The sequence below is a fragment of the Monodelphis domestica genome, chromosome 6 (assembly GCF_027887165.1).
Source record: "Monodelphis domestica isolate mMonDom1 chromosome 6, mMonDom1.pri, whole genome shotgun sequence".
Classification (NCBI taxonomy): domain Eukaryota; kingdom Metazoa; phylum Chordata; class Mammalia; order Didelphimorphia; family Didelphidae; genus Monodelphis; species Monodelphis domestica.
The window spans coordinates 287150349-287167828 of NC_077232.1; the positions used below are offsets into that span (position 1 = coordinate 287150349).

The 17480-nt window shown below is 35.5% G+C and overlaps 1 protein-coding gene across 4 annotated transcripts in view; it reads left to right on the forward strand.

Annotated features, from left to right (window-relative positions):
* PPM1K (protein phosphatase, Mg2+/Mn2+ dependent 1K) overlaps window positions 1-5454 on the forward strand; it is a 75519-nt gene extending 70065 nt beyond the window's left edge. For all 4 annotated transcript variants that reach the window (XM_056803312.1, XM_007495707.3, XM_007495706.3 and 1 more), the window contains exons 6-7: window positions 23-157; window positions 3287-5454. In XM_056803312.1, coding sequence (XP_056659290.1) covers window positions 23-157; window positions 3287-3418 — 267 coding nt within the window. In that variant the 3' untranslated portion in view covers window positions 3419-5454. The remainder of the gene's footprint in view (window positions 1-22; window positions 158-3286) is intronic.
* The last annotated feature ends 12026 nt before the right edge of the window (window positions 5455-17480 follow it).

Sequence of the window (17480 nt, forward strand, 5' to 3'; positions counted from 1 at the left end):
TTGTGTTTGGGTTCATTTATAGCTGCAGCATGCTGCTGATAGCTTCCTGGTCCTCACTACGGATGGAATTAACTTCATGGTGAATAGTCAAGAGATTTGTGACTTTGTCAATCAGTGCCATGATCCTAATGAAGCAGCCCATGTTGTTACTGAACAGGTAACATGGCGAACTGACTTTTGTTCTGTTTTGAAGGGAAATGATTTAAGAGCAGTTATGTGAGGTGGCCAAACCTGCAATTTTCAGTCAGAAACCATTTCTGTTTCTGTGTCAAATCTGGGATTTTATGGTGGGGAAACCCCCTCCACCCTTCTAGCTAAACAACTCCTTTGGAACATAGCCTCTTAGAGCTGCCTTGGTCCTGAGATATATAATTATAATTATAAAATATAATTATATCATAATAAAGACATTCTATCAAATTGTGGGAAGATGGCAGTATATGGCAGGAAATAACCTGCCCCTCCCACATTCCACCCCCCAATCACTTAAAATAATATCTCAAAGTGAATTCTAGAATGGCAGAAATAATGAAGTCATGGTAAAGCAGTCTTTCAGCCTAAGACAACTTAGAGACACTACACTTCCGAAAATTATTAAGGAAAATTTTCCTGACATACTAGAAAAGCACTAGGAAATTGTCCTGAAGTAGTGGAGCTAGAAGTTAAAATAGAAATAGAAAAGCTCTACCAATCACTGCCTGAAAGATCCCAAAATGAAAATTCACCAAATTATTATATGTTTCAAAGCTCCCCGATCAAGAAGAAAACATTGTAAGCAACTAGAAAGAGATAATTTAATATTTAAATATTGTAGTGCTTCAGCGAAGATAACATCAGATTTAGCCTCTTCTAAATTAAAATTCCAAAGAGCATAGAAGAATAACCCACCCAGCAAAGCTGAGAATAATACTGCAAAGAAAAAATAGATATTTATAGAACTAAAGGATTTCATGTCTTCTTGAGGAAAAGAAAAGAACTGAATAGAAAATTTGACATAAAAGAATCAGGAGAAGTAAGAAGGTAAACATGAAAGACTAATTATAATGTACTAAATAAGGTTAACTTGTCTGCTTCTTATATGGGAAAAAGAGATGTGAAAAGTTGGGAAGCTAATATGGTGCCGGTAGAACTATAAAATGATCCAGCATTTGGGAGATGAATCTGGAACTGAGCCCAAAGAGTTCTAAAACTTTGAATATACTTTGACCCAGCAATACTATTTTTTGGGCTCCCAAGGTGATCAGGGAAAAAGGAAAAGAGCCTCTTTGTTTTATTAGCTGCTCTCTAGAACTATAAATGGAGGGGCTGCCCATCACTTGAGGAATGCCTGAATAAATTGTGATATATGATTGTGATGGAATACTACTGTGCTCCAAGAAATGATGAGCAGATTTTAGAAAAACAGAAAGATTTGCATGAAATAATGAAGAATGAAAGGAGCAGAACCAAGAAAACATTCTATACAGTAAACAGCAATATTGTTGGAAGAGTAAATGTGAATGACTAAGCTATTCTGAATTGTATGAATATTCAAATCATCTACGAAGAACCTATAAAGAAGATACTGTCCACCTTCAGAGAAAGAACTTATATATAGGACTATGTATTGTATAGTTTCATATATAAATGTGTCAAATGTTGGCCTCCCCTGGAGCAGGGCTGGGAGGAGAGAGAGAAAGCTTGAATAAAAATTTATTTAAAAAGTAAAAATAAAAAAGGAAAAGCAAATTAAAAAGCAAAGTATAACATGTGCTGGAGGCACAACTTAAATACACCTCTAGTTTTTCTGACTGCCATATGGCCTTCCAAGGTCAGAAAAATTCTCTTTTGTTTCCATTTAATCTTTTTTGTCCCCAAGGTTATTTATGTAAATTATACATTCTACTTAATTATAATTATAGTTATTTATATTAATTAAAGTTTTTATATAGTTATTTATAGGTATGAAATCATTTTTCTTTGGACATAATTTAATTTCCTATGTTTTGCTTGTTTACATTTTAGAGCCATAAGAAAGTTTAGACTTCTCTAATTCAGTTTCTCCATTTTTGGGGAGGAGAAATGGAAGCCCAAAGAGGGTAAATGATTTGCTCAAGGTCACATAGCTAACTAGTGGCAGAACCAAGGTTAGAATTCAGGTATCCTGACTTAAGCTCTTTCCAGTAAACCATACTATATTCCTTATGAAAGTCCTATAAATTAGTTATGTGTATCACATGTATCATTTATTAAAGGGGGTCACTGTATAATAAAAAAGAGTATATGGATAGCAGTTGGATGGCTCAGTGAATTGAGAGCAAAGTCTAGAGACAGGAGGTCCTGGGTTCAATTCTGACCTCTGACACTTCCCAGCTGTGTGATCCTGGGTAAGTCACTTAACCCCCATTGCCTAGCCCTTACCAGTCTTCTGCCTTGGAACCAATACATAGTATTGTTATAGGTATTATATATTGTATTTTTATGTAACATGTAAAACATGTAAATAAAATAAATTAACACAATACACACAATAACACAAAACAAAAAAGAAAATATATAAATATGGAATAAAAGAAAAATATGAAAAATATAGAATAAAAGAAAATAGATAAATATGGAACAAAAGAAAATATGTACATATAAAATATAAGAAAATGTATAAAAATAAAATATATAAATATGAGCATTCACATATTGGTAATTAACCCACTTAGGAACATGTTCATGGATATTTCATGAGCTTGTTTGAAATACACTAGAAATAGACCTAATACAGCACCAGCCACCTCCTGAAATTTAGTTTCTTATAATCAAGTTACCACCATAAGACTGACCTCATTGCCAAAGTCATCTTGAAGTCAGCGAGGGGTAATAGAGGCTAGTGTGAACATCACAGGATTTAAATCAGAGTTCGTGGGTCTACCCCACTCATTTAGGTGACCTTGCCCAAATGACTTTACCTCCCTGTATGTTTCTTCATCTATGAAATGAGGAGGAGATCGGATTAGATGACTTCTGGGGTCACTTTCAGCGCCAAATCTTTGAGCATCTGGGATGCCCTCCACTTCTAAGGTGCTATACTCACGCATGATTATCTTAACCCATTCTTTGGAATTTGTTTGCTAATACAGTGATATAAAAATAGCCAAAGTATTCAAGAATACGTGAGCCAACACTGCACTTAGAAAAAGGCCCAAAAGTCATCCAAAGACTATGTGTGTGTCTTTAAAATGCATCTACAGTAATTCAGTTTCTTTGTGCCCACTGTAATTTCCTCTGTTTGTTTTTCTTTCACCCAATGCTGTAGGCAATACAGTATGGTACTGAAGATAATAGCACCGCAGTAGTCATACCTTTTGGTGCCTGGGGAAAATACAAAAACTCAGAAGTCAGCTTCTCCTTCAGCAGAAGCTTTGCCTCAAGTGGACGCTGGGCTTAATAGCTTGTGTCAGACGTTTCTCTGAAGCTGAGCGTTATAGGAAACTGAACTAGATTTACAAAAGAAAAAAAAAACAAAAGAACTGGTACCAGGATCATCTTGTGACTCAATAAATTAGTGCCTAAATTGCTTTTAAGTTTATTATGCATTTCCATGTATTGTTCATAAGTATCATGGTTATCTGTAAGCTCTAACTCAACTTGTTTGACATAACATTATGGATAATCAAACTAATGTGAGTCTTTGTGTACAATGGGTAAAAGAATCTCATTAAAAAAACAAACAAGAAAGGGCTTGAGGTAACTGTGCTAACCACTTTATTTATTTTTCAGACTCCTAGGCAGCTCTTGGTTTTCAGTGATGATTTTCTGCTGCACAAGATGAAACCTAACTTTATCGTGTTTCTTTGTTTATTTGGTTGTGTGTGTGTTTGAACATATAACCAATATGTTAGGTATACACGTAACTTAAAAAAATAATCTAATAACAAAATATTGATTACAATAAATACAGAAAAATCCAGGCCTTCTTACTTGTCACAACTGCTTTTAAAAATTCTGGCCCTGTAAATATCTGGCTATTAGAACTGGAAAAAAATGGAAATGATTCAAATTGAAAGTAAGGGGGTATTCCTAAACTATGGTATTATAAGCCCAGTTATAGCTTTATGAACAATGGGCCTGTTTTTTCAAGTTACTTGTTTGTTATTGGGTCTCTTATAATCATTCATTCTGTTTCCTATAGGTGGCAAAGGTACACAGTATGTTTCTCAACCAATCTAGGAAAATAGACTCAATAGGTAAAAGGTCCTTTTGCCAGAATATTATAAAGAAAAGTACTGAAGGTCTTCAATACTGTATGTGAAATTTTCTGCTTTTATCTCAAGTGTTTTATATGTAGAATATGTGTATATTAGTTTTTATATTGTGGATAATTTTTTGTGGGGGAAAAAGATGGATGTAGGCATTATTACGAGGTCTACTTAATGGTGGTTTACTTTTGCTCTTTTCCAAATTAAACTTAGAGCCTTGGTCTATAGCAGAAAAAATGAAAACTTTCTGCTTAAAATCCTGTTTGTTATGTGACTTGGTAATGTAAGTTTATAGATTTTTTTTTCTCTATTGCTGGCTTCTTTTGATAAGTAAAATTACCAGATAGAAATGGATCTCAAAATGGTGGCAAGGGAGCATGATTATCTCAGTCAGTTATTTCTGCATATGTCTCGGAGTATATGTTGTCTATGAGAAATGTGTGTGTGTGTGTGTGTGTGTATATATATATATATATGTGTATATATATATATATATACATATATATATATTTGGAATAATGCTATTTCATTGAAAGGGAACAAAATCCTGTATAGCTCTTCACTCATTTGAGTTAAACTCTTGATATAATTTTCCCTTTGGATTTATAATCCAAAGCCAGGGATCACTGTAAGAGGACTGGAAGTGGGAAGATTGGGATTACTTTTCATGAGTCATATAAGTGTTAGTGGTATTTGGAAATTATTATAAAAATTAACCGATTTAGAAAAATAAGAAACTCAACTAAAACGTTGAAGATGCACTGACATACTGATATCTCTTCAGGTATTAAAGTGTTATTTTGAAATTCAATCTCTTTTGTAGGATATGAAAAAAATAGTTCTGAAAGTCAGGAAATGAAATGAATTTAGAGTGTAAAAAGGAAAAAGATTTTTAAAAAAGCCATCAGCATTGCATATATACCACTCACTTAAAGTTTTTCAGAACAAAAATATTTTCTATGAGATTTTTAAGGCTTTATTTAGGCACAGAGTCGTTCTACACATTCCATCTGCAGAAAAGGAAGTTTTAGGTCTCCTTAGCTTTACATCAAGAAAAACTTCTGGGGCAGCTAGTTTGCTCAGTGGATGGAGAGCCAGACCTGGAGGTAGGAGGTCCTGTTCAGATCTGGCCTCAGATATTTTCTAGCTGGGTGACCCTAGGCAAGTCACTTAACCACAATTGCCTAGCCCTTACTGCTCATCTCCCTTGGAATGAAAGAAAGAAGGAAGGAAGGAAGGAAGGAAGGAAGGAAGGAAGGAAGGAAGGAAGGAAGGAAGGAAGGAAGGAAGGAAGGAAGGAAGGAAGGAAGGAAGGAAGGAAGGAAGGAAGGAAGGAAGGAAGGAAGGAAGGAAGGAAGGAAGGAAGGAAGGAAGGAAGGAAGGAAGGAAGGAAGGAAGGAAGGAAGGAAGGAAGGAAGGAAGGAAGGAAGGAAGGAAATTCTTAAGTGAAACCACCTAATGAGTTTTGCCCCTACCCCTTTCCAGGGAAGGTATGTAAGAGAGGCCAGCGCTCAAAATCATCTGAGAGATTTTGTCATCCCTTTCTAATATTCATGTGAAGGACAGAGAGCCAAGTTACCTAAGTAGCTTCTTTGCTCTCCCTGAGTTCAGTCTTTAAACAGAAATACTAAAACTATGTGATTACTCACCATGTCAGAAAATCTATATATTAAAATGTCAAAATGGCATTCTAAAGATTTTTGGTTCATTTGTTCTTTTGAATTATTCACCTTAGTGCCCCTCTCCTTATTAACACAGATGTGGTCATTAAAATATCTATCAAGTGCCTATTACATGAATGTCAAGTACTGTCCTAACACTGAGGGTTAACATTTTAAAATCCAAGTATGGCAGGCAGTGGTCCAGCCAGCTTCTGGGGCTGAGATCCCTGAGGAATGAAGCACGCTTGTATATCTGCCAAAGAGATAGGCGATTGTTGCTGTTCCAAGCCAGGATTTGCTGTGCCTCTCATGGATATTTTTAAAACCTTGAGTTAACCATCTAATGTAAGAGACTATTTTTTGTTTATAATTTTCAAGCTGCTGGTGTTCAATATAAATATGTGGCTTTGACTGATTATGAAGGACAAGGGAACTTATACAACTTCAAAATCTATGACTTGAAAGGGTGCCACTGGTTATGCCCATACCAGCAAAAGAAATGGCGGGTAGCCAAATGATATTTTCTTACAACTGTGAATTTTCCAAAAAGGCAAAACTGTGCAAGTATGCCTGACTTAAATCTAGTTATATTCATTTAACATCAACATTCTTGGTTCTGTTCTAGCATTATTTGCATTCTATTTATATGAAGACTGTACAGTTCTAATGTATGTAAATTTAATAGCATCTTTGCTTAATGAATGTGCTGCCAAAATGTATTTGTCAAATATGTTCTGTATATTGAAACCACTGTATATTGACACATACTAAAAATGTAAATATTTAAATGCCTTATATCTTTAAAATTAAATGTACTCTTGTTCTATTTAACTAGTTCATTAAACTGTGACTTCTGGTGTTAATTGGTGTGCATATTCTGTTAGTTTTAAAACAACATTAGAAAGTTAGTTTATTGAATACATTACACTTTCTTACCTCTTCTGTAATTCACGTGCATACATGATTTTTGCAATTAAGTTTAATATGCCCATTTTAAGCAGTCCAAGTTCAATTTAAAGACCATCTGAAGGGATTAATGATATTTAGCCTGTTAAAGAAAAGACTTATAGGAACCTAGTATTTTCAAATATCCAAAATGCTATCCTAAGAAAGAAAGATTAGACTTGTTTTCTTTGGTTCTAGAGGGTAGAGTTATTTGGTGTTAAAATTAAGGCATCATGATCATGGAAAAGTGGAAAAATATTTTAAAATAAAAATTTTAATTAAATGAAATTAGGGCATCAAGTCAGGAAAATCTTCTGAATAATTAGAGCTATCCAAATGTGATGTGGTTTCCTTGTCATTGGCAGTTCAGATAAGGAAAATGGATAGGACATGTTATAGTAGGGATTACTTTCAAGTATGCTTTGGACTACATGGCAACTGAGGCCCCTTCTCTAAACTCTAAAAGATCCATTCCCCAGTGAGCACCACTGTTTCTGGATTCCTAGGATGTTACAGTTATGAATTCTATAAGGTCCCTTATAGCTTTAACTATTCCATGGATGCTATTTTATAAATTTGGAAATTTTACAAATTAATTCATTTACAGATGAGGAAACAAACCTAGAAGGGTTGTAATGAGGTCACAACTAGTAAATGACAGGCTCTAAACTTGGATCAAGTCTTCTGACTCAAAGACAATGTTCTTCAAAACATTCTCTCTCTCTCTCTCTCTCTCTCTCTCTCTCTCTCTCTCTCTCTCTCTCTCTCTCTCTCTCTCTCACACACACACACACACACACACACACACACACACAGTCTCTCTTCCCAGGCCATTGGAGTTGCCCCTGTGCACTGAAAGTTCTTATATATGCTTTGTCTCCTGGGTTAATATCATGAAGGGAAGTCTATAGGTCCTGCTTGTACTACAGCTCCAGATTCTTGAAGTTCTCTTAATTTTATTTTTAAAACCTATATACAGGAAGCAATAGAAGTATCTCCCCTAGCAATTACGTATATGCAGGGGGAAAAGGCTTAGCTTGTATAGGCAGATGTCCAAAAAGCATCTCAAATGGTGAGATATATAGATCTCCCCTGGGCCTGCTTTTTTTCGTTTGTTTCCTCTCATAACTTCCAATTCTCCCACCATTAAATGTTTAGATTTCCTCCCTTTAGTTCTATCCCCATTTTTCTACTCTGTGGTTATATTCTCATGTTTCTTCCCTGTGGTTACTTCCATATTTTTCTTCCCTGGCATTTCTTATGCACTAAATATGACTGATTCCTGGCTTCATTGTGTATACTGGATCCCCTTAGCTACAACTTCCGAGTAACGTGGCTTTTCACCCTGGCTTATGAGGGATTATATTGTCTTCAGGTCAGGTGTTGTTTCTTCCTTGTATTTACAATGGTCACGGCACTTGTTCTTGTTTCCCTCATTAGCTTGCTGTTTCTCATAATTGCTGTTGTACCCTCTATCTTGTGATCTCTGGTATTGATAATTTCCACCTCTACTGTATCCTTGCTCATAATGGGTCTTCATTGGGCAAAATTGAACTACATGACCTATTTTGTTATAGAGAAAGCACTTCCTATTATCCCTTTGTCCCCTGTAATAAGGGATTATTTGGATAATAAATGATAACTAAAAATCAGGGCTTCTCCCTTCCTCCCTTTCCTCCCTCTCCTCCCTTCCTCCTCCTTTCTTCCTTCCCTTTATAGTTGCTTCTTCTTTTGGTTTTTCTAAATCAACTCAGGGTGAGTTTTATGATAACTCAAATAAAATACTCTTTCTCTTCTCTAAGATTAAGTAAGGGTTTATTGGAGAAGAAGGTAAAGATAGGGAAATGGAAGGAAAGAGGTTTGGGGGTTTCCCTAATCCTAGAATAAGTCTTAGGTTGGAGGATGGTGGAATATAGTTCAATTTGGGGAAATGGGCTCATAGGTCTGGAAGTTCAGTTACTATATCACAGTGGAGAAATCAGAGAGAACCTGATTTCTGTCCTCCTTTCTGTCCCCAAGCCAAGAGACCCTTCTCCTTTATGTCTTCAAGGCTAAAGACCTCAGACTTCAGTTGGTCAGATCTTTTTTTTCCAACAGTCTCTCCTGGTCATATTCCAAAAAGAATGTTTTCATTTGAGTGACAGGTCAGCATTTTCAGCTATTGCATCTCTGTTGCAGGTTTTTCCATTTTCTTATTTCTACACTATTACACCCCTTTGTTGGTATTGTGTGTTCTGTCATGGGTTCTAATTGTGGCCAGATTTTTTACCTCCTCTCTCTCTTTCTGCTTTAAAGTTTCTTTAGTTTCATGTAATTTTTGCTTTAATTCCTCTTTTTCTTTTTCTTGTTCTTCCTGTGTTTCAAACAGGTAAGTGACTGAGTGCATTAGTTCTGACAGGGAAACAGATTCATATTTGGGACAATGTGTTGTCTATAGCCACCTCCCCAGTCACTGTCTCAGTACCATTCCCCAGGTTCCCATTCTTTCTCATGCTATATTCCTGAAAAATAGCTCAGTTATGATTGGTATTTGGGAGAATAATATTTCTATCTTGTCCATTATTTTGTTCATAGCCTTCTTTCCCAAGATTATCTTAATCCCCTTTGTGATGTATGTGCATGCCTTCCCAATAGCCACTAGAGCTACATATGCTTGTGATAGAATCTGCCATAATGCTGCTATTTCAAATGGCAATTTGTTACAGTACTTATTTATGTTGAATATCGTCCCAATCGTATTGTTAATCATACCAGTTATGGTATTATAGATAAAGCAGCACCCCCAATATGCCAAGACGGATCCCACCAACATGGTCCAAAATAAGTTGAATCATTTTGGTTTTTTATTATGGCTGTCCCTCTTTGTTGATATAGTTGTTATCTTTAGTAGGAATCAAACTGTTTGTTTGATTCTATGTACTGACAGCCTGCTTGCCATCCTTTAAGATGCACCCCCACTAAGGCATGGACAGAGTGAGGAGGTGATGTTGATAAGCTAAGGGAAATGTTTCTTTCCCCCCTCAGCACTCTCTGACAAAACCCCACACTGTGGCTGCTTTCAACTTTTAACTGCTGGGTTCTTTGAAAGGGTCTTGTTGAAGAGTTTCCCTCTAGTAATAATTGAATCAGTTCCTGGGTCTTATTAATTGAGTTTATTTGAGGGAAATAGAAAAGGAACAGGGTAGATGGAGGGTAAGGAATTGAGGTTCATGAATGAAGGAGGGAGAAAGAGTCCCTATCTAACTAATATTCTTCCCCCAAAAAAGTCAGGCAGCTTAGGGTTTGGTTCATCTGACCCCTTTGGGGTCAGGGTAAAGAGATTCTTATTCTTGGCTGCACATAAAGTGTCTCCACATTAAGGTTCAAAGAGGTTGATAGAAATCTCTCTTTATTGGACAGCTTCTGTTTCAAAGTCATATCCAATTTGCTTATCTTCTGGTGAGGATCTGGGGTCAGGAATCACAGGGAAAAGAAATCACTGGATCAGGGAATTAGTCAGAGACAACCTCTCTGGTGTCTTTCCAGACAGAAATCAGTTTTTCAACTGCTGAATCAACTCACTACTTCCTCTCTCTCCAAAGTTCTGTGTTCTTTTTATCCATCCCCTACTGCTGTAGACCTTCTGTAGCTCTTTCAAGTTTATTTATACTACAGGAAATTATCCAAGAAAACTGCCCTGATATCCTAGAACAAGAAGGAAAAGTGGAGATTGAAAGAATCCACAGATCACCTCCTATACTTAATCCCCAACTGACAACACCCAGGAATGTTATAGCCAAATTCAAGAACTATCACACCAAGGAAAATGTATTACAAGGTGCTAAGAAGAAGTCATTCAGATACCAAGGAACTACAGTGAGAATAACAGAAGATCTGGCTGCATCTACACTGAAGGCCAAAAGGCATGTAATGTGATATTCCGAAAAGCAAGGAAAATAGGTCTACAACCAAGAATCAACTACTCAGCAAAACTGACTATATTCTTACAAGGGAAAGTATGGTCATTTAACAAAATAGAAGAATTCCAAGCATTAGTAAAGAAAAGACCAGACCTGAACAGAAAATATGATGCCCAAACATAGAACTCAAGAGAATCATCAAAAGATAATTAAGAGAGGGGAAAAAAGGAAAAACAAAACAAAAGAAAAAAACAACTGTTTTTAAAGGGAACCAATAAGTTAAAATGATATGTATCCCTATAAGAAAAGAGGTCATTGGTAACTCTTAAAAATTGTTATTATCACCTGAGCAACTAGAAGAATTACACTTAGAGGGAACAGTGACAAACTGTATAGGATGAAAGGACAAGACATAAATAGGTATAGAGATATATGTCTGCATAGACATATATATATATATACATACATATATACATACAACTAGAGCTAAAAAAGAGATTAATACTAAGAGAAATGGGAAAGAAACAAAAGGGGGTAAATTTATATGTCACAAAGAAGCTCACGGCAGGGATGGGGGTGGGGGAGAACATCAGTACACTGGAAGGGTAAAGATTCTTACATGCATTGAAATTGACTCAAACAGGGAAGAACAATCCGATCCATTGGGACAGAGAATTGATTTGTGCCCTATAGGGAGGTAGAAGGGTAACAAAAGGACTGATGGAGAGGGAAGCAATACAAGGGAGGGAGAAGGTGGGGGTAGTTTAAAAAGACTATAAAGAAAATAAGAGGGGAATAAGAAGGGAAGGGGTAGAAAGGGAAGTAAAATAAGGGTGGGAATTAAGGGGACTGATCAAAAACAAAACATTAGTGTAGAAGGAAATAGTAAAAGAAGAAAAGGCACAACTAGGAGTAGAAATCAAAATGCTGGGAAACAACAGCTAGTAATCATAACTCTTAATGAGAATGGAGTGAACTTACCCATAAAACACAAGCGAATAGCAGACTACAAGAAACATATATGAGGAAGATAGACATTCATAGGGTAAAGTAAGAGGGTAGTGCCAAATTTATTGGGCATCAACTGATAAAAAGAAGGCAGGAGTTGAAATCATGATATCTGACAAAGCCAAAGTAAAAATAGATCTAGTCAAAAGACATAGGGAAGGTAATTACATCCTGATAAAAGGCAGTATAGACAATGAGGAAATATTAGTACTCAACATTTATGCACCAAATGGCATAGCATCCAAATTTCAAAAGGAGAAACTATTCACTTATCAGAACTAGATAAATCAAACCAAAAAATGAATAAGAAAGAGGTAAGAGAAGTGAATGAAATCTTAGAAAAATTAGATAGTAGACATGTGGAGAAAAATAAATAGAGACGAAAAGGAATACACCTTTTCAGCAGCATATGGTACATTCACAAAGATTGACCATGTACTAGGGCATAAAAACATTGCAAACAAGTGCAAAAGAGCAGAAATAATGAATGCAATCTTCTCACACCACAATGCAATGAAAATAATAATTAGTAAGGGTACATGGAGAGTCAAATAAAAAATTAATTGGAAATTAAATAATACAATTCTCCATCATCAGTTAGTTAAGAAACAAATCATAGAAACAATTAATATTTCATTGAAGAAAATGACAATGATGAGACATCCTTTCAAAATCTATGGGATCTAACCAAAGCAGTACTCAGGGGAAAATTTATATCCTTGAGTTCATATATTAGCAAATTAGGGAGGGCAGAGGTCAATGAATTGGGCATTCAAATTTAAAAAATAGAAAGTAAACAAATGAAAAATCCTCACATGAAAAGTAAATTAGAGATCCTAAAAATGAAAGGAGAAATTAATAAAATTGAAAGTCAAAGAACTATTCTATTGATTTAATAAATAAGACTTAAGCTGGTACTTTGAAAAAACAAAATAGATGAAGTCCTGATCAATTTAATTTAAAAAAGGAAAGAAAAAAAACAAATTGACAGTATCCAAAATGAAAATGGAGACCTCACCTCTAATGAAGAGGAAATTAAAGCAATCATTAAAAATTGTTACACCCAATTATGTGGCAATAAATATGGCAATCTAGGTGATATGGATGAATATTTACAAAAAATATATATTTTTATTTTATTTCTTTTATAAGCCTAGACTAACAGAGGAAGAAATAGATTACCTAAAAAAAAACCCTTATCAGAAAAAGAAATTTAACAAGCCATCAAAGAACACCCTAAGAAAAAATCCCCAGGACCAGATGGATTCACAAATAAATTCTATCAAAAGGAAAAAAAAAGATTCTATTAAAAAAAAAACACAACTATTTCAAATATTATACAAACTATTTGACAGAATAAGCAAAGAAGGAGTTCTACCAAATTCCTTTTATGACACAATTATGATATTGATTCCAAAGACAGGCAGGTCAAAAACAGAGAAAGAAAACTACAGACCAATCTCCTTAATGAATAAAGATGTAAAAATTTTAAATGGGATACTAGCAAAAAGACTCCAGCAAGTGATCACAAGGGTTATTCACTATGACCAGGTAGGATTCATACCAGGAAAGCAAGGATGGTTCAATATTAGGAAAACCATTCACATAATTGACCATATTAACAAGCAAGCCAACAAAAACCACATGATTATCTCAATAGATGTGGGAAAAGCTTATGACAAAATATAAGACCCATTCCTATTGAAACCACTAGAAGGCATAGGAATAGAAGGGCCTTTCCAAAATATAATAAATAGTATATATCTAAAACCATCAGCAAACATCTGCAATGGGTATAAACTAGAAGCCTTCCCAATAAGATCAGGAGTGAAACAAGGATGCCCATTATCACCTCTATTATTTTACATTGTACTAGAAACACCAGCAGTAGCAATTAGGGAAGAAAAAGAAATTGAAGGCATTAAAATAGGCAATGAGGAGACCAATCTATCACTCTTTGCAGATGACATGATGGTCTACTTAAAAAAATCCTAGAGAATCAACTAAAAATCTAGTGGAAATAATCAACAACTTTAGCAAAGTTGCAGGATACATAATAAACCCACATAAGTCATCAGCATTTCTATATATTTCCAACACATCTCAGCAGCAAGAATTAGAAAGAGAAGTTCCACTTAAAGTCACCCTAGACAATATAAAATACTTAGGAATATATCTGCCAAGACAAACACAAGTACTATATGAACACAACTACAAAACACTCTCCACACAATTAAAACTAGACCTAACAATTGGAAAAACATCGATTGCTCATGGGTAGGACAAGCTGACATAATAAAAATGACAATCCTACCCAAATTAATTTGCTTATTTAGTGCCATACCCATTGAACTACCAAAAAAATTTTACTGAATTATAAAAAACCATAACAAAGTTCATTTGGAAGAACAAAAGTTCAAGGATATCAAGGGGGGAAATCATGGGAAAAAAATGTATAGGAAGGACGACTTGCAGTCCCAGATCTCAAACTATACTATAAAACAGCATCATCAAAACAATATGGTACTGGCTAAGAGATAGAAAAGAGGTTCAGTGGAATAGACTTGGTGTAAATGACCTCAGCAAGACAGTCTATGATAAGCCCAAAGATCCCAGTTTTGGGGACCAAAATCCACTATGTTATAAAAACTGGGAAAATTGGAAGACAGTATGGGAGAGATTAAGTTTAGATCAACATCTCACACCCTACACCAAGATAAACTCAGAATGAGTGAACGACTTGAATATAAAGAAGGAAACTATAAGTAAATTAAGTGAACATAGAATAGTATACATGTCAGATCTTTGGGAAAGGAAAGATTTTAAAACCAAGCAAGAGCTAGAAAAAATCACAAAACATAAATAATTTTAATTATATCAAATTAAAAAGTTTTTGTACCAACAAAACCAATGCACCCAAAATTAGAAGGGAAGAAACAAATTTGGAAACAATCTTCATAACAAAAACCTCTGACAAAGGTCTAATTACTCAAATTTATAAAGAGCTAAATCAATTGTAAAGAAAATCAAGCCATTCTACAATTGATAAATGGGCAAGGGGCATGAATAGGCAATTTTCAGTTAAATCAAAACTATTAATAAGCACATGAAAAAGTGTTCTAAATCTTTTATAATCAGAGAGATGCAAATCAAAACAACTCTGAGGTATCACCTCACACCTAGCAGATTGGTTAACATGACCTCAATGGAAAGTAATGAATGCTGGAGGGGATGTGGCACAGTTGGGACATTAATGCATTGCTAGTGGAGTTGTGAATTAATCCAACCATTCTAGAGGGCAATTTGGAACTATACCCAAAGGGCTATAAAAGACTGTCTGCCCTTTGATCCAGCCATAGCACTGCTGCCAAAGAGATAATAAGGAAAAAGACTTGTGTAGTAATATTCATAGCTGCACTCTTTGTGGTGGCAAAAAAATTGGAAAATGATGGGATGCCCTTCAATTGGGGAGTGGCTGAACAAATTGTGGGATATGTTGGTGATGGAATACTATTGTGCTCAAAGGAATAATAGAGTGGGGGGATTCTATGGGAACTGGAATGACCTCCAGGAATTGATGCAGAGTGAAAGGAACAGAACCAGGAGAGCATTGTACAGAGACTGATACACTTTGGTACAATTGACTTCTCCATTACAATGGACTTCTCCATTAGTGGAAATGCAGTGATCCTGAATACCTTGGAGGGATCTACAACACTATCCACACCCAGAGGAAAAACTGTGGGAGTAGAAACACAGAAGAAAAACAACTGCTTGATTACATGGGTCTAGGAGATATGATCAGGGATATAGATTCTAAGTGAACATCCCAGTGCAAACACCAACAGCATGGAAATAGATTTTGAACAAGGACATTTGTAATATCCAGTGGGATTGCCCATCAGCTACAGGAAGGGTCGAGGGAGGGAAGGGAGGGAAGGAATATGATTGTTGTAACTAAGGAATAATGTTCTAAATTGACTAGATAAATTAATTAATTTTTTTAAAAAGGATAAATCTGATTTGTTACTAATTGCCAAAATTAGAATTAGTCCTCGCCCTTGGTAAGGCAGCAACTTTTGCAGCAGTATCTGCCTAGTGGTTCCTTCTAGAGACAGAATCAGTTCCACCTGTATGGACAGAGCAATGTACAACAGCCAGGGCTTCAGGTAGTTGGAGAGTAGAAAGAACTTCATTAATTATTTCTGCATTTTTAATACTTTTTCCAGCTGAAGTTAAAAATCCCCTTTGAAGCCAAAGCATACCCACTGCATGACATATTCCAAATTCTTATCTGGAAACTGTGTAAATTGTTGCTTTCTTATCTTTTGCAATTATCCTCACATGTTTTTAAGCTATGAATTCTGCACTTTTAGCACTTATATTTGAGGGAGATAAAGCTGACCACAGAGTGGCAATTTCTGTGACTACAGCAGATCCAGTGTAGCATATGCCATCCATAATGAAAGAAGAACCATCAATGAATAAGACTAGATCTGGGTTGTATAAAGGAGTGTTCAGGAGATTATCTTGAGGTTTTTCAGCCATGAACACTAAATATTCACAACTGTGTAATGGTTCTCCTGTAACTGTTAAATCTAGAAGTATATCCTTCACTTAGTGAAAAGAAGAGCTCTCTTACTGGATCTGTTTTAATCTAATAAAAATTAATAAAATTGGTTGATAGACAAATAGTTCTACTATTAAATGTCTTACGTGCTTTCAATTCAATTTAAAAGGAGTCATTGATTTAAGTTAATCTGCAAGGTACTGAGTTTAGCAGCAGGGTTAAAAAAAAAAGAAAAAGAATTCTGTCCTCAAAAGGGCATTCTATGGGAACTGGAGAAGGAATATATAACATGTAAAAAATAAGTAAATCTTTCAGTGTTATAGGGGTCATTATGCTGGTGATTTCTACCTATGGGCTCCACCCTCTAGATGGCACTCCTTCCAAGCCTCTCCTTTGAGGTGTGTGGTTTTTCTCCCTTGGATCCACCTATGGGAGGGAAATGTTTTTCTTTCAAACTGACCACAAAAGAATAGAAAGGAAACATGTTTGAGTATTTTTAGTATCAGTCAAGCCTTCCATCCACCCAAACTGCTATTTGTCTTGAAATCTACAGAATTAGAAATTGAGGAGATATCCATCAATTGGGGAATGGCTGAACAAATTACAGTATATGGTTTTGATGGAACACTATTGCACTATATAAAATGATGAGCAGGATGATTTCAGAAAAACCTAGAAAGACCCATGTGAACTGAGGCAGAGTGAAGTAAGCAGAAAAAAAAACGTGTGTAATAGCAAGCAATTTTGTACAATGCATAATTGTGAAAGATAGCTATTCTTCATCTAAAGAAAAAAATACTTCTGGGAAAACAATCTTCTGAGACAAACTAATGCTTATTAGTAAATTAAAATGTCAGGGTCCAAGTTACGCCCAGTGCAGTCTAAGACTCAGATCCCATTTGTCAGCTAGAATCAGATTACATCAACTCCCCTTAAAAGGGGGTGGTGATCTCCTGAATATTTCTTCTCCGACTACTGGGTTTGTACCCCAAAGAGATAATAATGGAAAAGACTTGTACAAGAATATTTATAGCCGTGCTGTTTGTGGTGGCAAAAAATTGGAAAATGAGGGGATGCCCTTCAATTGGGGAATGGCTGAACAAATTGTGGTATATGTTGGTGATGGAATACTATTGTGCTCAAAGGAATAATAAAGTGGAGGAATTCC